At 41.2% G+C, this 21,321-nt stretch overlaps 1 protein-coding gene across 6 annotated transcripts; it reads left to right on the top strand.

Annotated features, from left to right (window-relative positions):
* Positions 1-28: 28 nt before the first annotated feature.
* Positions 29-4,524, top strand: RSRP1 (arginine and serine rich protein 1). 6 transcript variants are annotated; one of them, XM_020909268.2, is made up of 5 exons: positions 29-116; positions 450-964; positions 1,359-1,510; positions 3,448-3,531; positions 4,062-4,524. In XM_020909268.2, exons 2-5 carry the CDS (start codon positions 502-504, stop codon positions 4,179-4,181), a joined length of 819 nt encoding a protein of 272 aa, XP_020764927.2. In that variant the 5' UTR covers positions 29-116; positions 450-501; the 3' UTR covers positions 4,182-4,524. The 6 variants fall into 6 exon arrangements, 5 of the variants coding, with proteins under 5 accessions (XP_020764927.2, XP_070315051.1, XP_020764926.2 ...); XR_002316940.2 differs by having other exon boundaries at positions 73-224; positions 2,904-3,531; positions 4,062-4,076; XM_020909267.2 differs by having other exon boundaries at positions 80-178.
* The last annotated feature ends 16,797 nt before the right edge of the window (positions 4,525-21,321 follow it).

The raw sequence follows: 21,321 nt of genomic DNA, 5'->3' as shown, positions 1-21,321 counted from the left end.
GAGCCACGCCCACCACGCAACGTCTCTGCGCACGCGCCGAGCGCCAGCTCCTGGTATTTTAGACGCGTCTGCTGTAGCCCTGTTCAAATCGTGTCAGCACGTCGGGCGTGGAGTTTGTGAGTCTTCGTTTGGGGAAGAATAGTGAAAACCTCTTCGTCCTTAGCTTCTGCAGGAAGGCGTGCGTTGGGCCTTTCTCTCATTGAGTGAGGCGTCGACGGCCTGTGGTGGGTCTTCTGGTGACGGGTGCCCCCGCGAGTACCTCAAGACGTGTGTATAGCCGGGCCTCTGTGAGCCCCGCGGGTGGGGGAGGAAGGTGGTAGGGCGGGAAGACCGGCCGCAGGCGGCGCCAATGCTTGGAAGCCAGGATGCTAGTTTCTTCTCGACCCGGCGCCGCCTTCGGGACTCACTTCCGGAACTTAACTTTTGGATTTTTTCTCGTTTGTTTTTAGGAACTGAGTTTTTGGGAAGGGCTATTCGTAGAAAGGTTAGCTGCCGGCCGAGATGTCCAGCTACGTGAACGACCTGTGGCCGAGTTCGCCGCCCAAGGCTTCGCCCTCGTCCTTGAGGTCGGGCCCGTGCAGCCGACCGTCGTCGGCCTCCAGGAGCCGCTCTCCGTCCCGTTCCAGCGTCTCGAGCCGGTCGTGGTCCCGGAGCCGCTCCAGGTCTCGCTCCCGAAGGCGCTATCAGAGGAGGTACCGGCGCTACTCGCGCTCATACTCGCGGAGCCACTCGCGTTCCCGCAGCCGCCGGTACCGGGAGAGGCACTCAGGCTCCACCTGGAGGTCCTACCGGTCTCGCAGCCGCTCCCGCGGTCACTTGTATTACCGGAGGGCCTACGCCATCGCTCGAGGCCGCCGCTACTTCGGCTTCGGCCGCACCGTCTACCCCGAGGAGCGCAGAAGCTGGAGGGGGCGATCCCGGAGCAGGTCGCGGAGCCCAACGCCCTTTCGTTTGAGTGAGAAAGGTGAGTCGTTGGAGAGGCCTTCGGGGAAAGAGGAAGGACCCCAGCGGGTTAATAGTTAAAACTCTGGTATGGTTGGCGCCCAGTTTTAAAATGGACAACTTTTTTTCCGCCCTAGGGCTTAACACCGTGCGTGTTAAATGGGTCGGTGGAGGGCAGTTCTGGGTGGACCAGCTCTCAAAATGCTACTGATTTATTGACCAAGCTTTGATTATTGAGGGATGGTTACTTTGCTAAACAAAAGAGGTGGAATTCTCTTTCCATAAATAGAAGTGTATTTTATACGTGGAGATACTGTTTAAATATCTTTATATTACTAGTGTAAAAACACTGTGATTTTGAGTTTTTTTGGAGAAATGCTATCGGATAAATGAACATTTTGTGTTTCCTTTTGTAGATCGAATGGAGTTGTTAGAAATAGCCAAAGCCAATGCAGCAAAAGCATTGGGAACAGCCAGCTTTGACTTGCCAGCTAGTCTCAGAAGTGTTCCTGTGTCTAAAGAGAGAAGCCAGGAAACAGCTGTACTGAGTAATGGTGCAAAGTCTGAGGTAAGTATTTTAAGTTTATTTTAAAAATAGTAATCTTCAAACTTCATCTTTAAACTTAGTATTAAAATAAATAAGATCTTCAGAAGACTACTTACCAGAAAGAGCTGATTATCCATTTTGATTTTATTTACCCTAGACTGTTTCTTGGAATGGCTAGCTAGATATAATTAAAAATAACAGACCTGACAATATTAGATAGGGTCTTTCCCATGAAAGTGGGAGACTAATGACCTTTATTTTTAGTTGACATAATCCTGATTACTTCCATAATTGTAGCTGGTACTTTGGTGATTTCTGTGTAGTTACCAAGTTTTTCTTTTTTTTTTTTTTCCATTTATTTTTATTAGTTGGAGGCTAATTACTTTACATCATTACAGTAGTTTTTGTCATACATTGAAATGAATTAGCCATGGATTTACATGTATTCCCCATCCCGGTCCCCCCTCCCACCTCCCTCTCCACCCGATCCCTCTGGGTCTTCCCAGTACACCAGGCCCGAGCACTTGTCTCAGGCACCCAACCTGGGCTGGTGATCTGTTTCACCCTAGATAATATACATGTTTCAATGCTGTTCTCTTGAAACATCCCACCCTCGCCTTCTCCCAGAGTCCACAAGTCTGTTCTATACATCTGAGTCTCTTTTTCTGTTTTGCATATAGGGTTATCGTTACCATCTTTCTAAATTCCGTATATATGTGTTAGTGTACTGTAATGGTCTTTATCTTTCTGGCTTACTTCACTCTGTATAATGGGCTCCAGTTTCATCCATCTCATTAGAACTGATTCAAATGAATTCTTTTTAATGGCTGAGTAATATTCCATGGTGTATATGTACCACAGCTTCCTCATCCATTCGTCTGCTGATGGGCATCTAGGTTGCTTCCATGTCCTGGCTATTATAAACAGTGCTGTGATGAACATTGGGGTGCACGTGTCTCTTTCAGATCTGGTTTCCTCGGTGTGTATGCCCAGGAGTGGGATTGCTGGGTCATATGGCAGTTCTCCAAGTTTTTCTAGCTAGTTTTTTACAGAGTATCTGTAATTTTCATTTGCAGGGTTATGTTCCCACAGATTCTGTACTCAACATACAGTATAGTTTATCTGCTTTATTTCTGTCTTATAGAAATCATGAATGTGGTCTCCAGACATTGATGAAGAAAGTCTGTTGGTAATTGATACATGCGCAAAAGCATCAGAGGTTAAACTAATTTGAAGTCTATGTGGACACACCGAAAGCTTAGTTTTTTGTTGGTAGATTCCGATGCATGCTAGAATTTGGGACAAGCACTATTTGGATAAGATACTAACGACAATTTTTAAATGAAAGTGTACTTTGTAATGGTGGGGCGTCTGATATGGATGTCCCTTTCATAATATATGCAATATATTCCAGATATTTTGAGAGATTACAGAAGAAGAGGCCTGCTTCATTTGCAGATAAGTTTATTATAATTCTCCAGAAATGTGCAGCATAAAATGCATAGCTTTAAAGGTTTAAGATAATTAGGGATTGATACATTCAGTTAACATAGGAACGATGGATTATCTCCTATCATGCAGACCCAGATGTGGGTTTGCCTAAGCATTAGTGGTGAACAAATAAGAGTTGAGCTGATTTTTCAGGTGATTAGGTACCCAACTGGATGGGCAAATGCCTTAGTTCTTTTGAACTTAGTCCTTTTTTGGTATGATTTTTCACAGTTACTTGAATTTATTTCAGAGGGATACATACAATACTGCTTTATGGAGAATAGTGTCTTAAATCATTGAATCAATTTTGTTATGGGAAAAACTTAACAAAAGTACTGTTATTTTAGTTTGACTGGTTAGATCAAACTTGATTTGTGTCTCTACAAGTAAATTTATAATACAGTTAGACTGCTTTTTATACCTACAAGGGTATGACTTCTAAAATTTACTTTCTTTTATCTGTCTAGCTATCGGACAAGTTAACAGAAGATGGAACAAAAAATGCCAGTGAAAAGTCTTATCAGCAAAAAAGCATCGCTTTTAGCTCTAACGTAAGTATATCTAAGTATTGATCACTCAAAAGCTAGACTTGGAATGTATTTCTGTTAGGGAGGTTTATTTTTGTTAGCTTACTTGTGATGATATGAGGCCTACTAAGCCACTAAATAGAATTTTTAATACTTTTTTTGTGTGGTCCTCACAAGTGACCAATAGGTTCCTACTCTAATATGCACATTCTCAGTTTCAGTGTTTTCCCCTTTTAACTGTTCCCTTTGTCCTTTTTGATTGTTGAAATATTTTAAAATAAAACCTCAGAATATCCTATGATTAGAATAATCAGCTAAAGGCTTAATAAAATTTCAAAACTATCTTAGTATCTCCCTATTGCAGTATGCCTTGCATGTATCTAATTTCCCCCACTAGTGTCTTGGCTTTACAGTTTGATGGAATCAAGTTGCAAGTGAGGTCCATGGCTTTGCACTTGGTTGGTGTCTTTTATTTAATGTATTTTTTTAAATGATATTTTAAAGATATAATGTATGCATTTGGGAAGCTGACTTAAGAATTTGTTCTTTTTCAGAATTCTGTAGCAAAGCCTATGCTTCAGAAATCAGTTAAAGCTACTGCTGAAGAGAATTCTTCAGGATCCCCAAAAATAGATAAGAAGAAAAGTCCATATGGACTGTGGATACCTGTCTAAAAAAAGCCAATAGCTAAGGTTGCCTGAAATGCACTTTTTTTGCAAGTTTGTGTTTCTAGCATTATTCCATTCTTGTGAACCATTTAGTGGTGGTGGTGCAATTACAAATGACAACACAAAAATATGTAAATACTTAATTTAAATAATGTTTTAGATTTCTCTTGCAGATGGGAGATAGCACAAATGGACCACAGGTTACACACAGGTGGGATTCTTGTATATTTACACTTGGTAAATGTTTTATATAATATGGATCTGTTATGTAAAAGTGAAATTTTTAAAAGCAAACAGTAATTGAACTGTTCATGTTGTAAATATTTTGTTAATAAATTTTTAAAAATTATTTTAGTCTCTCTTGATTGTGTATATTTTACATAATGTGTTTTTATTTAATGAACAAGAATGGGGCAGTGTCTCCTTTAAAACCTTCCTGCTTCCAGATCCAAATCCATGCATTGATACCGTAGGGCTCAGTGACCTTACCTGGGAGTTTGTGAGAAATGATGAACGTCAAGTCTCTACCCCAAATCTGAATTAGAAACTGAATCACAGCCGTGTTCTCCATTGATGAAGATGCTCATTAAAATCTGAGAAGTTTGGCCTTGAAGACAGTATTAGCATAGTGTTGTCCTGAACTGAGCCATCAGGGCAGGAAACTCAAGAGAGTGAAGTGGAATGGCTCAATGAGCTAGAAAATCAGAGGCTTTAGTTGTATTTATTTTTTTCCATCATGTTTTAATAAATATTCATTGATTTGAAATTCTTGAATGCTTCTTACTATAACTGAGAAGGAACTTAATTTAACTAAGCATGTAAAAATTTTAAAATGAGTGTTACACTAAAGATCTGGACAGTTGGTTTAAACATTAGCTACAGACTTGTGGAGAAGGCGATGGCACCCCACTCCAGTACTCTTGCCTGGAAAATCCTATGGACGGAGGAGCCTGGTAGGCTGCAGTCCATGGGGTCGCTAAGAGTCGGACACGACTGAAGCAACAGCAGCAGTAGCACAGACTTTTGTAATTTTGCCTGTTAATATAGTAGTGGATACCAGAACTAGAAAGATTCAAGTCATTTTTAGATGGTCTCTCCAAGCATTTGACTAATTGCATAAAATGTCTGAATATAAATGTAAGACGACAGCTTAAAAAGGTAGTGAAGATGCTCAAGTGGGATGTAATACTGTGTTAACTAAACTATGCCATCCAGTATTTCACATGCACATCCCATTAAGAGAGCCACTGGCCCCGTGTGTGCTTTTGACTGCTTTTGAAGTTGGCTAGAATGACTGAGGAACTGAATTTTTTCCTTTATGTATATTTTATTGAAATACAATTGAATTAATGTTTCAGGTACACAGCAAGTTGATTCAGTTGTACATATACACATATTTTTGGAGTTATTTTCCATTGTAGGTTGTTATGTTGACTATAGTTTCCTGTGCTATACAGTGAGCCTAAAATTCCAGGATAATTCTGATATGCACCTGGATTTTAAAAAGGGATTGCAGGTTTTTCTATTAAATGGAGTTTTGGTGATACAATGTATTAGAGAATAATAGTTACATAATCACCATAATAAAAGGTGTTTATTAGTTTCGCAATCAATAGCCAGACAAAAAGTAAAAGATAATTAGAATTGTAAGCCATAATGGTAACCTGATTAACAATATAAAATAATTACATACAGTTTGAGGGAGTCAAAGTGATGAGATAAATGAAAGTACATACATGTGTTTTCATTCAGCCAAACAGTCTTGTTGGTTGATGGGTTTAGTCCATTTACATTTAAGGTAATTATTGATACATATGATCCAATGACCAATTTGTTAATTGTTCTGAGTTTATTTTCTGTAAGTCTTTTTTTGTTTTGTTTTGTTTGCTGCCTAGAGAAGTTCCTTTAGCATTTGTTATAAAGCTGGTTTGGTGGTTCTGAATTCTCTTAACTTTTGCTTGCCTGGAAAGCTCCGTCAAATCTGAATGAGAGTCTTGCCAGGTAGAAGTATTCTTGGTTGTAGGTTCTACCCTTTCATTACTTGATAAATATATCTTGCCATTCCCTTTTGGCTTGTAGAGTGTCTGTTGAGAAATCAGCTGATAACCTGATGGGAGTTCCGTTGTATGTTATTTGTTGTTTTCCCTTGTTTTGAATATTTTATCTCTGTCATTAAGTTTCGTCCATTTGATTACCATGTCTTGGTGTTGGTGTGCTCCTCCTCAGGTTTATCCTGCCTGGGACTCTGCTTCCTGGACTTGGTTGACTATTCCCTTTCCCTTGTTTGGGAAGTTTTCAGTTACTATATTTTCTCAGGTACTTTCTCTCCTTCAGGGACCCCTGTAATGCAAATGTTGGTGCATTTAATGTGCCAGAGGTCTCTTAGGCTGTCTTCATTCTTTTTCATTCTTTTTTTCTGTATTCTGTTGTGTGTCAGTGATTTTCACCATTCTGTCCTCCAGGTCATTTATCCATTCTTCTGCCTCAGTTATTCTGCTATTGATTCCTTTTAGCATATTATTCATCTGTTCTTTAATTCTTTTTGGTCCTTGGTAAATGACTTTTGCATCTTCTCCATTGTTTTCTCGAGATCCTGGGTCATCTTCAGTATCATTATTCTTAATTTTTTTTTTTTTGGAAGGTTGCCTGTCCACTTTAGTGGTTTTTCTAGGGTTTTATCTTGTCCCTTCCTCTGGGATATAACTTTGTGCTTTTTCATGCTGACTAGCTTTCAATAATGTGGCTTTGTTCTAGTTCTTGTGAAACTGTGGTTCTTGCTTCTGTCTGCCCGCTGGAGGAGGCTAAGAGGCTTGAGCAAGCTTCCTGATGAGAGGGACTGGCGTGGGAAAAATGGTCTTATTGTGGTGGGCAGGGCCTTCTTGCTCAGGAAAGCTTTAGTACAGTTATTGGCTGATGGTGGGGTTGGACTTGCTCCCTGTTAGGGCTCTTTGGATGAATGGCGACCTCCAAGAGGCCTTATGCCAAGGGGTAACTTCCTGGACTGCAGCTGCCAGTGCCCCTGTTCTGTGGTGAGCCCCTGCTGACTCCCATCTCCCCAGGACACCCTCCCAACACTTGGAACGTAGTTTTGGCTCACCTTTTGGGTCACTGCTCCTTTTCTCTGGGTCTTGGTGCATGCAACATTTTGTTTGTGTCCTCCAAGATTACAGTCTGTTTCCCCCAGTCCTGTGGAAATCCTATAATCAAATCCCACTGGCCTTCAAGGCCAGATTTCCTGGGGATTCTCAGTCCTTCTGTCAGACCCCCAGCCTGGAAAGTCTGAGGTGTGGTCCAGAACCTTCACAACAGTGGGAGAACTAATTCAGTGTTCCTGTTCTCCAGTTTGTGGGTCACCACCTGGCGGGTATGGAATTTTACCGTGATTGCGCCCCTCCTACTGCCTCACTGTGGCTTCTTTGTTTTTGATGTGGGGTGTCTTTCTGGTGGGTTCCAGCATCCTCCTGTCACTGGTTGGTCAACAACTAGTTGTCATTTTGATGCTCTTGCCGAAGGAGATGCGCGTACATCCTGGTCTGCCATCTTGAGCCGGAAGCCTAGAACTGAATTTTAAGTAACCATTTGCTGGAAAGTGCAGATAATAAATACTTTTGTGTAGAATATTGTAAAAAGAGTTGCTCTTAAATTTGACCCTATTAAAAATGTAAATGTGCAAAGACTTGAGTATATATGTCCCTGGACGTCAAATTTGTTACTGTCTTTACCTTGGTCACATTCTCATCCTTTAAGCTAGCAGCACTTAATATGAACAAGGAATTTCCTGGGAGAAAGGGTTTTTTTTGGTAAAATAAAATGTTTTTTTCCCACTTAGTTTAACAGTGGTTATTGGGAGGGTAATTTGCTTCCAATCCATGAGAGTTTAAATAGTGGGTTCATTTTTATTCTAAGGAGACCTGAGAATATTGATAGACTGGCCTAGTTACATCAGAGTGCAAGAAAACAGGATTGGTTTTAGGGTTTGTAATTTTTTGAAAATGTGGAGAACATGAACATCCTGTTAGTATAATTTGTTGGTATATCCTTAGCAAGGTTACAGAACTCTTCAAGGTATTCTTTGTAAGGGAGACTTTGGCAATGAACTGATGACAAAATGCTAAGATAATTTTCACCTTCACTTAGCTGGTGACAGAAAAGCACCTGCTTTGTGATTTGTGTTCAAATACAGCCTTTAATAGCTAAGTATACACGTCATGTAACCTCTTTAACCAATCCTCCTATATAACAGATTAGCCAAATCTGTTGATGTGGACATGTGCCACTTCTGAGTTTCCCTTCTGCAGTGATCTTGCCTTTCAGCCTTGTTCAGTCGCTTATTCATGTCTGACTTTTTGTGCCCCCATGGGCTGCAGCATGCCAGGCTTCTCTGTCCTTCACCATCTCCCAGAACTTGCTCAAACTCATGTTCATTGAGTCGGTGATATCATCCAACTATCTTGTCCTCTGTTGTCCCCTTCTACCTTCAATCTTTCCCAGCATCAGGGTCTTTTCCAGTCAGTTCTTCACATCAGGTGGCCACTATCGGAGATTCAGCTTCAGCATCAGTGCTTCCAATGAATATTCAGAATTGATTTCCTTTAGGATGGACTGCTTGGATCTCCTTGCAGTCCAAGGGACTCAAGAATCCTCTCCAACACCGCAGTTCAAAAACATCAATTCTTCGGTGCTGAGCCTTTACAGTCCAACTCTCACATCCATACATGACCACTGGAAAAGCCATAGCTTTGCCTGGACGGACCTTTGTTGGCAAAGGAATGGCTCTGCTTTTTAATATGCTGTCTAGGTTGGTCACAACTTTTCTTCCAAGGAGCAAATGTCTTAATTTCATGGCTGCAGTCACCATCTGCAGTGATTTTGAAGCCCAAGAAAAAGTCTTGTCACTATTTCCTTTGTTTAGCCACCTGTTTGCCATGAAGTGATGGGACTGGATGCCATGATCTTGTGCTGTGCTCAGCTGCTTCAGTCATGTCCTACTTTTGCGACCTATGGGCCATAGCCCACCAGGCCCCTCTGTCCATGGGATTATCCAGGCAAGAGTACTGGAGTGGGTTGCGATGCCCTCCTTCAGGGGATCTTCCCAACCCATGATCTTAGGTTTTTGAATGTTGAATTTTAAGCCAGCTTTTTCACTCTTTCACCTTCATCAAGAGGCTCTTTAGTTCCTCTTCACTGCCTTAAGGATGGTGTCATTTGCATATCTGAGGTTATTGATATTTCTCCTGGCAATCTTGATTCCAACTTGTGCTTCACCCCTGGCATTTCACATGATGTACTCTGCATATAAGTTATATAGGATGACAATATACAGCCTTGATGTAGTACTTTGCCAATTTTCAATCAGTCTGTTGTTCCATGTCTGATTCTAACTGATGCTTCTTGACCTGCATACAGATTTCTCAGGAGCTAGGTAAGGTGGGAATACCAGAGAATGATATTCCCATCTCTTTAAGAATTTTCCACAGTTTGTTGTGATCCACACAGTCAAAGTCTTTTTGGCTTAGCCAATGAAGCAGATATAGATCTTTGGAATTCTTTTGCTGCCTCTATGATCCATTGGATGTTGGCCATTTGATCTCTGGTTCCTCTGCCTTTTCTAAATCCAGCTTGAACACCTGGAAGTTCTCGGCTCGTGTACCTAGCATGGAGAATTCTAAGGGTTACTTTGCTAGCATGTGAAATGAGTGCAATTGTGTGGTAGTTTGAATAATCTTTGGCATTGCCTTTCTTTGGGTTTAGAATGAAAACTGACCTTTTCCAGTCCTGTGGCCACTGCTGAGTTTTCCAAATTTGCTGGCATATTGAGTACAGCACTTCAACAGCATCATCTTTTAGGACCTGAAATAGCTCAGCTGGAATTCCATCAGCTCCACTAGCTTTGTTCGTCGTGATGCTTCTTAAGGCCTACTTGACTTTACACTCCAGGATGTCTGGCTCTAGGTGAATGATCACACCATCGTAGTTATCTGGGTCATGAAGATCTTTTTTGTATAGTTCTGTGTATTCTGTGTATTGTTCACTTAGGAAGGCTTTCTTATCTCTCCTTGGTATTCTTTGGAACTCTGCATCCAAATGGATATAGCTTTCCTTTTCTCCTTTGCCTTTAGCTTCTCTTCTTAGCTATTTTTAAGGCCTCCTCAGACAACCATTGTGCCTTTTTTCATTTCTTTTTCTTGGGGACGGTTTTGATCACCACCATCTATACAATGTTATGAACCTCTGTCCATAGTTCTTCAGGCACTGTATCAGATCTAATCTATCTGTCACTTCCACTATATAATCTGAGGGATTTGATTTAGGTCATACCTGAATGGTCTAGTGGTTTTCCCTACTTTCTTCAATTTAAGTCTGAATTTTTCAATAAAGAGTTCATGATCTGAGCTACAGTCAGCTCCCGGTCTTGTTTTTGCTGATTGCACAGAGCTTCTCCATGTTCAACTGCAAAGAATATAATCTGATTTCAGTATTGACCATCTGGTGATGTCCATGTATAGAGTCATCTCTTGTGTTGTTGGAAGAGTTGTTTGCTATTACCAGTGTGTTCTCTCAGCAAAACTCTGTTAGCCTTTGCCCTGCTTCATTTTGTACTCCAAGGCCAAACTTGCCTGTTACTCCAGGTATTTCTTGACTTCCTACTTTTGCATTCTAGTTCCCAATGATGAAAAGGACATGTTTGTTTGGTGTTAGTTCTAGAAGGTCTTGTAGAAGCTCTAGAAGGTCTTGTAGATCTTCATAGAACTGTTCAGCTTCTTTGGCATTAATGGTTGGGCCATAGATTTGGGTTACTGTGATATTGAATGGTTTGCTTTGGAAATGAACAGAGATCATTCTGTCATTTTTGAGATTGTACCCAAGTACTGCATTTCAGACTTTTGTTGACTTTGAGGGCTACTCCATTTCTTTTAAGGGATTCTTGCCCACAGTAGTAGATACAGTGATCGTCTGAATTAAATTTGCCGATTTCAGTCCATTTTAGTTCACTGATGGCTAAAATGTCAATCTTCACTCTTGCCATTTCCTTTTGACCACTTCCAATTTGCCTTGATTCATGGACCTAACATTCCAGGTTCCTATGCAATGTTGTTCTTTACAACATCGGACTTGACTTCCACCACCAGACCCATCCACAACTGGGCACTGTTTTCGCTTTGGCTAAGCCTCTTCATTCCTTCTGGAGCTGTTTCTCTGCTCTTCTCCAGGAGCAGTTGGGCACTTACGGACCTGGGGAGTTCATCTTTCAGTGTCCTATCTTTTTGCCTTTTCATACTCTTTGTGGGGTTCTCAAGGCAAGAATACTGAAGTGGATTGCCATTCCCTTCTCCAGTGGACCACATTTTGTCAGAACTCTCCACCATGACCCAAATATCCTGGCTTATTTTCTTTTTATTATCCAGTATGCTGAAAAGAGGGCTTTCCTGGTGGCTCAGATGGTAAAGACTCTGCCTGTAATTCAGGAGACCTGGGTTGGATCCCTGGGTAGGGAAGATCCCCTGGAGAAGGATATGGCTATCCACTCCAGTATTCTTGCTTGGAGAATTCTGTGGACAGAAAAGCCTGGTGGGCTACAGTCCATGGAGTCACAAAGAGTTAGACACTACTGAGTGACTAATACTCCTAACTCCTAATGCTGAAAATAATATACTTTCCATTTTTTCATAATCATCCCATGAAATCCTGTCAGTCTTTAACTTGACCTTGTTTGGGTGTGGCCATGACTACTGTGTTCAGTCTCTCTAAGGTTTATAACAAAAGATAACTGCATATTCCCAGACTGTTATTGCATAAGTGGGATGCAGTTGCCTAGGTGTGATAAACCATGTCATTATAACCTGTGGACAAATAGCAAGCAGGTGCTAACAGTGAGAAATTGTACTAAGAGACCAGATTCAGTGCTGTCCAATATAAAGGAGAGCCTCAATGAAAAAGATTAAAGAGGTCAATTCATTTTTTATCCCAATATATTTAAAAATATTTCAACATTTAATGTAAAAAGAGGTGATATCCTTTTTTTGGTAAGGTGGTGTGACTCAGTGTGTATCTTACACTTAAAACCACCTCAGTTTGCCCTAGCCACATTTCAACTGGTAGCTAGTCACATATGGTAGATGGCTACTGTGCCTATGAAAAAAAAGCACAGCCCTAGATATTAGGTTCAGGTCTGTAATACTGTTGTTGTTTAGTCCAACTCTTTGGTGACCCCATGGACTGTAGCCCACCAGGCTCTGTTGTCCATAGGATTTCCCAGGCAAGAATACTGGAGTAGGTTGCCATTTCCTTCTCCAGGGGATCTTCCCAGTCCAGAGATGGAACCCACGTCTCCTGCATTGGCTGGTGGGTTCTTGACCTCTGAGCCAGCAGGGAAGCCCTCAGGTCTGTAATACTTTGCTTTTTTTTTTTTTTTTTTCATAGAGAAGCCACGCTTACTGAACTAACTACAGCGTGCTGTCCTTCGGTTTTCTTTGCTGAAACACTTATCAAGCTTACCTAGTAAAATAAGACTTGTTCTTATGAGGGCTCACTTTTCACTATTTCCTTTTTTTTTTTTTTTTTTAACATTTTCCACTATATTTTTTAGTGGTTTCAAACTATTACAATTTTTAGATAATATAATCTTTTAAAAACATTCTCATTGGAGTATAACTGATTTACAATGTTTACAGCAAAGAGAATCGGTTTTAGTATATACCTACTCTTTTAGATTTCCTTCCCAATTAGATCTCTACAGAGCATTGATAGTGTCCCCTGTGTTCCCACCATATTTTTAAAGTCTCATTGCTTATTTAATTTCTCAAGAACTACTTCTTTATTAGTTAATCTTGTTATCAGCTTCCCCAGACTTTGTCCTATGTGTCCTCACTTTCTGATTAGACTACGTCAGTATCATTTATGATGTTTAGGTTGAAACATCTAATGCTGCTGCTGCTGCTGCTGCTAAGTCGCTTCAGTTGTGTCCGACTCTGTGCGACCCCATAGACAGAAGCCCACCAGGCTCCCCCGTCCCTGGGATTCTCCAGGCAAGAACAGTGGCACTATTTCCTTATGGAGTCCTTTCTGACAGTTTTCTGTCTTTCAGGCAGACTGCTGTACATTTGTCTTTGACCTCTTCTGCTGTGTACAGTGGCTGTTTGTCCTGTGCCCACTGTTGGATGCTATCCTTGGCCCACTCCTTTAACCTCTGTTGCCAGTTTCCTCCATTCTGCCTTTAACTATCATCTACTAACTGAGGATTAGCAATTTTCTGAACTCCAGTTTGCAAGGCTTGCCTCAGTGCTTCAAAATGAACCTTTCCTATACTGAGCTTATTACAGTGTTGCCTGTTTGAATTAGTGGCTTTCATCATGCACCCAGTCACCTTCAAAGAGTAGTCATCAGATCATACTAACATCTGATTCTTGGTTGGCTATTGGGAGTGCTTTTCCCCTCTGTAGAAATCCTATTTGTCTTTTAAACCCAGGTCAGTATCATGTCTATGAAACCTATTAATTTTTTCCTCACCTCCTTTTCCCTTAATTGAAATGTATTAAATGTTTCTTCAAAAATACTGGAGAACAAAAAACTGTCATTTCAGTACTCTTGATAAGATTGGGCTGCATGGGTGTGCATTTGTGTCAAATTAAGTTAAAAAATTAGTCTAAGTAAAATTACCACTTCTGTTCCCATTCTCCAGAGGCAATCACTGTAAATAGTATGATGTACATCCTGGATTTTTTTTTAATGCCTGGACAAACCACTCTTTATATAGATAAGAGCATCTCTTCAGTGTAGATCTATCTCATTCTTTAATTGTATGAATGTACCATAGTGTTACAATTTCCCTATTAACAGTACATTGAATAATAGCTTTATTAATAGCACTTATATAGCCATCTATATAAGTCCATCATTAGCTAAATCATATTTTCCTACTTGTTTATCCGTAAGCATTGCCCAATTTACTGATCTCAATCCTAGTTAATGTTTTTATTCATATGACATGGAATAATCTTCACTTTCATGGGATACTCCTAACTTAAGTCTTCTGTCCTCTGTTTCCCATGTGTATGTATGTATAATTACTACTAAAATCAAATATCCTAAAACCAGTTGAAATAAGGTTAGAATTCCAGTTAACCTTTAAAAAAATGGATTGTATTATATATATTTTAATAATTCTTTGACCAAGTATTTTAACTTAAATTCTTCCAAGGAATATTTGCTTTTTGAAGGATGGCATATTTACAAAATGCCATTGGAGAATCAGTCTCCTACCCTCTATGCTTGCCCCATACATGCACCTGGACCATGGGGTAGATTATGAGACAGGCAAGAGCTTGTTAACTGACTGCTCTGGGCAGATGAGGGGATGGGGAAAGTTAAGGTGAATTTCCAGTAGGAATTTCCATTGCCTTTCTTTCACTACCTACCATAGCTTACAAGAAGAATTAGTGCCAATTTAGCATATGAAGCTCCCAAATTGAACTCTAGGTCAAGTCAAACATGACAAATTTCATCATGATGATGACTTGGGTTTGTATCTAAGAATTTTAAGCCTAGCAGAGTACACACATTAAGTACACACCTAAAACACAGAAATGCAAGACAGATTTTTCTGAAACAAGTGAATAAATATGTAAGTATGAAAATACAGTCATTTGTAGAACACATCTTTACAAGTTATAAAAGGGAAGTGTTCTGATTTTCTGGTACAATTTGGCAGTCAAAACAGTTCCTGAAGGAGATTAGACAGCTGTTCCCTCTTTCTAAGTTAATTTCAGCTATGTATTTCCCATAGACTCTTTCTGCCTTCTTGTTGAATTTAGCATTCCTTTCATTAATGTATACTGATGTCTCACTAGCTATATTTGTTTCATTTTTCAATTCTGTAGAAACACATACAGAATCCAAAGCTGCTTGCTTTTTTGTCCTGAGTTAAGACTGAAAGCAATGTATTTAGAAAAGTACCCTGGCAAGGATATATGTCCAGTGAGCATTGTTCTTGCAGTTTACTTTAAGTTAACAGTACCATCAAATGTGAAAGAGGGGAGTGAAAAAGTTGGCTTAAAGTGCAACATTCAGAAAACAAAGATCATGACATCTGGTCCCATCACTTCATGGAAAAGAGATGGAGAAACTGGAAACACTGTCAGACTTTAATTTTTTGGGCTGCAAAATCACTGCAGATGGTGACTGCAGCCATGAAATTAAAAGTTACTTACTCCTTGGGAGAAAAGTTATGACCAACCTAGACAGCATATTAAAAAGCAAAGATGTTACTTTGCCAAAAAATGCCCATCTAGTCAAGGCTATGGTTTTTCCAGTAGTCATGTATGAATGTGAGAACTGGACTATAAAGAAAGCTGAGCATGGAAGAATTGATGCTTTTGAACTGTGGTGTTAGAGAAGACTCTTGAGAGTCCCTTGGACTGCAAGGAGATCCAACGAGTCCATCCTAAAGGGAATCAGTCCTGAATATTCATTGGAAGGACTGATATTGAAGCTGAAGGTCCAATACTTTGGCCACCTGTTGTGAAGAGCAGACTCATTTGAAAAGACCCTGATGCTGGGAAAGATTGAAGGCAGGAGGAGCAGGGGATGACAGGATGAGATGGTTGGATGGCATCACTGACTCAACGGACATGAGTTTGAGCAAGCTCTGGGAGTTGGTGATGGACAGAGAGGCCTGGCGTGCTGTGATTCATGGGGTCGCAAAGAGTCGGACACGACTGAGCGAGTGAACTGAACTGAACCATCAAATGACCTGATCGGAAGTTTGGAAACCCGGGTTCAGGTTGAAATATGGGAGCAGTGATACATTATGTTAGAATTTTTATGCATATGCTATAGATTCTGCCTAATAATTACACCATTCAAAACACATAAATGTGGTAGAGGATGGGACCATTCTTCAAACTAATAATTCAAATGTTATTTCTTAATTCAAATGTTCTTTGATTTCTAGCCAATTAATTTTATTAGGCATGAAATCAGTACTAAAACTTCAGGCTACATTTGTACTATTGCTGCTTTTCCCAGTCTATGACCATCCTATCAATTTCTTCTGTGGAAGGCACATATGTTCTATGAAGAAGCCAACTAGAAGTTGGGTGGAATGCCTCTCCACTGAAAAAGTGAGTTGCTGAGTAACACGAAAAAAGATTCTGTACCATAGCACATGGAACTCTGCTTAATGTTATGTGGCAGCCTGGATGGGAGAGGAGTTTAGGGGAGAATGGATACATGTATATTTATGGTAAAATCCTTTCCTTGTTCACCTGAAATTATCACAATGTATTTGATAATTGTCTATATTCAAATACAAAATAAAGTTAAAAAAAGATCCTATGCCTTTTGAACTGGACAGTTTTCAGCGGTCAAAAGTGGAAAGCTTAGGGGTTATATTTGATTTCAAAGAAATAGAATTCAGACTTAAGAAATTCCTATTCCAGAGCCCAAATGAGTTAGCTGAGGACCATGGATTAATGAACTTAACCAAGTTCATACAGTGAGAGATCTTGAGTAAGATGCTCTGCTTAGCGCAATTTACAGCCCTCTCCACTCTACTGCACTATCTCTATTAAAACAGGTTTGATCTTTAGCACGTGCATGCGTGCTAAGTTGCTTCAGTCGTGTCCAACTCTGCAACCCTATGGGCTGTAGCTCACCAGAATCCTCTGTCCATGGGATTCTCCAGGCAAGAATACTGTAGTGGGTTGCCATGCCTTCCTCCAGGGGATCTTCCAACCCAGGGATTGAACTCACATCTCTTACATTTCCTGCATTGGCAGGCAGGTTCTTTATCACTAGACCCACCTCAGAAGTACCTGTCTTACATAATTAAGGAGTGCAGTTTAGCATTGCTTACTGCACATAATAGAAAGTATTACTGTGTCCCTTGTCTTTGGAATGTGTAATAGCAACAGTAATAATCATGATAATAAATAATACCAGTACATATACAGTGCCTTCTGTATGCCAAGCACTGATCTAATGTGTTGTATGAATTTATTTTTTATAATTTATTTAATCTTTCTTTGCTCAGCTTATGAAGTGAGAGAGCACTGTTGTAATTCCCTGTATACAGATGAGGAAAGAGAAAAATCTTGTGACACAGCTAGTAAGTGGTGGAGACAGGACTCAAGGCCAGGAAGCAAAGCTCCAGGATCAGTACTCTTAAATTCAAGGCCTTCCAGTAACATACAAAATGTATGCTTTTAAAACACATTGACTTGCTGCTTTTCTCTCAAGTCTCTCATATGTTTCTATGTTAGGTCTGATCTGTTTAGTCAACCTATGATACTGGTGTAATTGGGCAGCAGCATAATCTGAAGAAAATGGGTCGTAGACTATTTTAGATGCTGGATATTATTAGACTTCTTAAATGGGCTATTAATAGGCTCAATCAGTAAAGTTAAAGCCATTTTATCTGAAACTCCGAGATCGGGATTTTCCTCCTCTTTTTCCTCTTCCATCTTTCTGCATCTTCTGCACTGATCTCTAGCAACTTTACTTCCTCATAATCTTCCCCTCTTGCTGCACATTCCTAAAATGAGGGGGAAAAACATTAACTTCATTGCCTTTTATATTTCCTTGATTCATATGAAAAACCTGAAGACTGCCATCAAGCCAGTAAAATGGCCAATTTACAAAAATTGTGGAATTTCTGAAAGAAGTGATATATCTATAACACTGAGACCAAAAATAACTCTGGGGGAAACATTAAGTGTCCATCAAAATCCTTTTTCTCCTCCTTTCTGACCTCATGGCCGCCCAGTTCTCAATGTCCCTTGCAGCTGGATCAGGCCAGGTGACTTAGGCTGCTCAACTGGGAACTGATACCTGAAAGCCTCATGGGCTTTGTCTTTGTTGTTGTTTAGTTGTTAAGTCGTGTCCAACTCTTTTGTGACCCTGTGGACTGTGGCCTGCCAGTCTCTTCTGTCCATGGGATTTCCAGGCAAGAATACTGGAGTGGGTTGTCATTTCCTTCTGGAGGGGATCTGCCCAATCCAGGGGTTGAACCTGAGTCTCCTGCAATGGCAGGCAGATTCTTTACTGCTGAACCACCAGGGAAGTCTGAGCTTTATCTTTTCTTATCATTGGAGCTTTTGTTACTGTAGCTTAACCTTTTACCAATATCCATTATGTGGCTCTAACTATGTGCCAGCAGTGTTGTAAATGTTTTACATATTTTATTCTAACAACTCTAAGGTAGAGGTGAGGAAACCAGAGCTGGAACGCTTAATGCTTAACTAAAATACCAGGCTCTGTCCTGCTGCAACATAGCACTAATATTTGAATCCGCAGCTAATGTCGATGGCAGAAGTGTACTTAGTTTTTCCTTTTCTTCTTTCTGCAATTGCCATTCCAAACAAACTTTTTTAACTTCCCAGTTTGCAGGTAATTTAAGTCTTTTGTCCTCCACAATTTCTTGGTGATTTAATTTTCAAGCCTCATTCTACTACAGGGACACAAAATTTTCAGCAGAGGTATGGAAACAAATCCAAATAGAAGTTACCTCTCTTCTTGTATGGTTCAGTTCAGTTCAGTTCAGTCAGTCATGTCCGACTCTTAAAACCCCATGAATCACAGCACGCCAGGCCTCCCTGCCCATCACCAACTCCCGGAGTTTACTCAAACTCATGTCCATCGAGTCAGTGATGCCATCCAGCCATCTTATCCTCTGTTGTCCCCTTCTCATCCTCTGTCGTCCCCTTCTCCTGCCCCCAATCCCTCCCAGAATCAGGGTCTTTTCCAATGAGTCAACTCTTCGCATGAGATGGACAAAGTACTGGAGTTTAGCTTCAGCATCAGTCCTTCCAATGAACACCCAGGACTGATTTCCTTTAGGATGGACTGGTTGGATCTCCTTGCAGTCCAAGGGACTCTCAAGAGTCTTCTCCAACACCACAGTTCAAAAGCATCACTTTTTTGGCACTCAGCTTTCTTCACAGTCCAACTCTCACATCCATACATGACCACTGGAAAAACCATAGTCTTGACTAGATGGACCTTTGTTGGCAAAGTAATGTCTCTCCTTTTTAACATGCTATGTAGGTTGGTCATAACTTTCCTTCCAAGGAGTAAGCATCTTTTAATTTCATGGCTGCAATCACCGTCTGCAGTGATTTTGGAGTCCAAAAAATTAAAGTCTGACTCTGTTTCCACTGTTTCCCCACCTATTTCCCATGAAGTGATGGAACCAGATGCCATGATCTTAGTTTTCTGAATGTTGAGCTTTAAGCGAACTTTTTCACTTTCTTCTTTCACTTTCATCAAGAGGCTTTTTATTTCCTCTTCACTTTCTGCCATAAGGGTGGTATCATCTGCATATCTGAGGTTATTGATATTTCTCCTGGCAATCTTGATTCCAGCTTGTGCTTCTTCCAGCCCAGCGTTTCTCATGATGTACTCTGCATATAAGTTAAATAAGCAGGGTGACAATATACAGCCTTGACGTATTCCTTTTCCTATTTGGGACCAGTCTGTTGTTCCTTGTCCAGTTCTAACTGTTGCTTCCTGACCTGCATATAGGTGTCTCAAGAGGCAGGTCAGGTGGTCTGGTATTCCCATCTCTTTCCCAAAAGGAGGGGAGCCACAGGAGAATTGTGTGTATGTGTGTGCGCCCTAGAAGAATTGTGTGTGTGTGTGTGTGTGTGTGTGTGTGTGTGTGAGATGGGGAGATTTCAAGTAAGGAGAAGCGCTCAGGTAAACACCTATACCTATACTGTGAAGTATTATTTTACTGCCTTCAAGGAACCACATGGTAAAGATGGAAAGAGCAGTAATTTGGGAATAAGAAAGTCTGAGAAATATACTGATTTTACTACTCCCTTTCATACTGTTCATAGGGTTCTCAAGGCAAGAATACTGAAGTGGTTTGCCATTCCCTTTTCCAGTGGACCACATTTTGTCAGAACTCTCCACCATGACCCGTCCATCTTGGGTGGTCCTACATGGCATGGCTCATAGTTTCATTGAATTAGACAGGCTGTAGCCCATGTGATCAGACAGGTTGGTTTTCTGTGCTTGAGGTTTTCAGTCTGTCTGCCCTCTAATGGAGAAGGATAAGAGGCTTATGGAAGCTTCCTGATGGGAGAGACTGACTGAGGGGGAAGCTGGGTCTTGTTCTGATGGGCGTGGCCATGCTCAGTAAATCTTTAATCCAATTTTCTGTTGATGGGCGGGGCTGTGTTCCCTCCCTGTTGTTTGACCTGAGGCCAAACTATGGTGGAGGTAACGAAATTAATGGCGACCTCCTTCAAAAGGTTGATGCAGGCACTGCTGCACTCAGTGCCCCCAACCCTGCAGCAGGCCATCGCCAACCCGTGCCTCTGCCAGACTCCTGGACACTCAAGGGCAAGTCTGGGTCAGTCTCCTGTGGGGTCACTGCTCCTTTCTCCTGGGTCCTGGTGCACACAAGGTTTTGTTTGTGCCCTCCAAGAGTCTGTTTTCCAGTCCTGTGTAAGTTCTGGTGGCTCTCTGGTGGGGTTAATGGTAACTTCCTCCAAGAGGAAGAACCAGAGATCAAACTGCCAACATCCGCTGGATCATCAAAAAAGCAAGAGCGTTCCAGCAAAGGATCTACTTCTGCTTTATTGGCTACACCAAAGCCTTTGGCTGTGTGGACCACAACAAACTGGAAAATTCTTAAAGAGATGGGAGTACCAAACCACCTGACCTGCCTCCCATCGATTTACAACACCCGTGGGGGGGAAAAAACAGACTTAAAAATCTCTTACATACATTGAAGAGAACGAAAACGGCGCCATACGACACTACTAAGGGTGTACGCGAGACAAGGTAGTCAGGGGAAGACCTGCCTTGGAGGTGACACAGTCTAAGCGCTGCAGGGAAAACACTTTCCGCTTAAGGGTGGGGCACACAGTTGAGGTACCTTTCCACAAGTTTCCCCTACCTTGGCTATGCTCCCCGATCCACCTGCTACCGAAACCCTCCTGGCCCGCCCCCGCCTCCGCCCCCGCCTCCGCCCCCGCCTCCGCCCCCGCCTCTAGGCCTTTTGCGGCTGCGCAGTACTTTGCCCAATTGAAAATGTCTCACTGCCAAAAAGGGCAGGGATTGGTCCTAAATTCCTGAGGCTGCCGGAAGAGGCGGGGTTTATGGTAGGCTATTATTATATTTTGACCCGGCAGTCCAAAGG

The sequence above is a fragment of the Odocoileus virginianus genome, chromosome 30 (genome assembly GCF_023699985.2).
Source record: "Odocoileus virginianus isolate 20LAN1187 ecotype Illinois chromosome 30, Ovbor_1.2, whole genome shotgun sequence".
Taxonomy (NCBI): domain Eukaryota; kingdom Metazoa; phylum Chordata; class Mammalia; order Artiodactyla; family Cervidae; genus Odocoileus; species Odocoileus virginianus.
The sequence above is the reverse complement of the archived record's forward strand: the minus strand, read 5'-3'. Positions and strand labels throughout refer to the sequence as shown.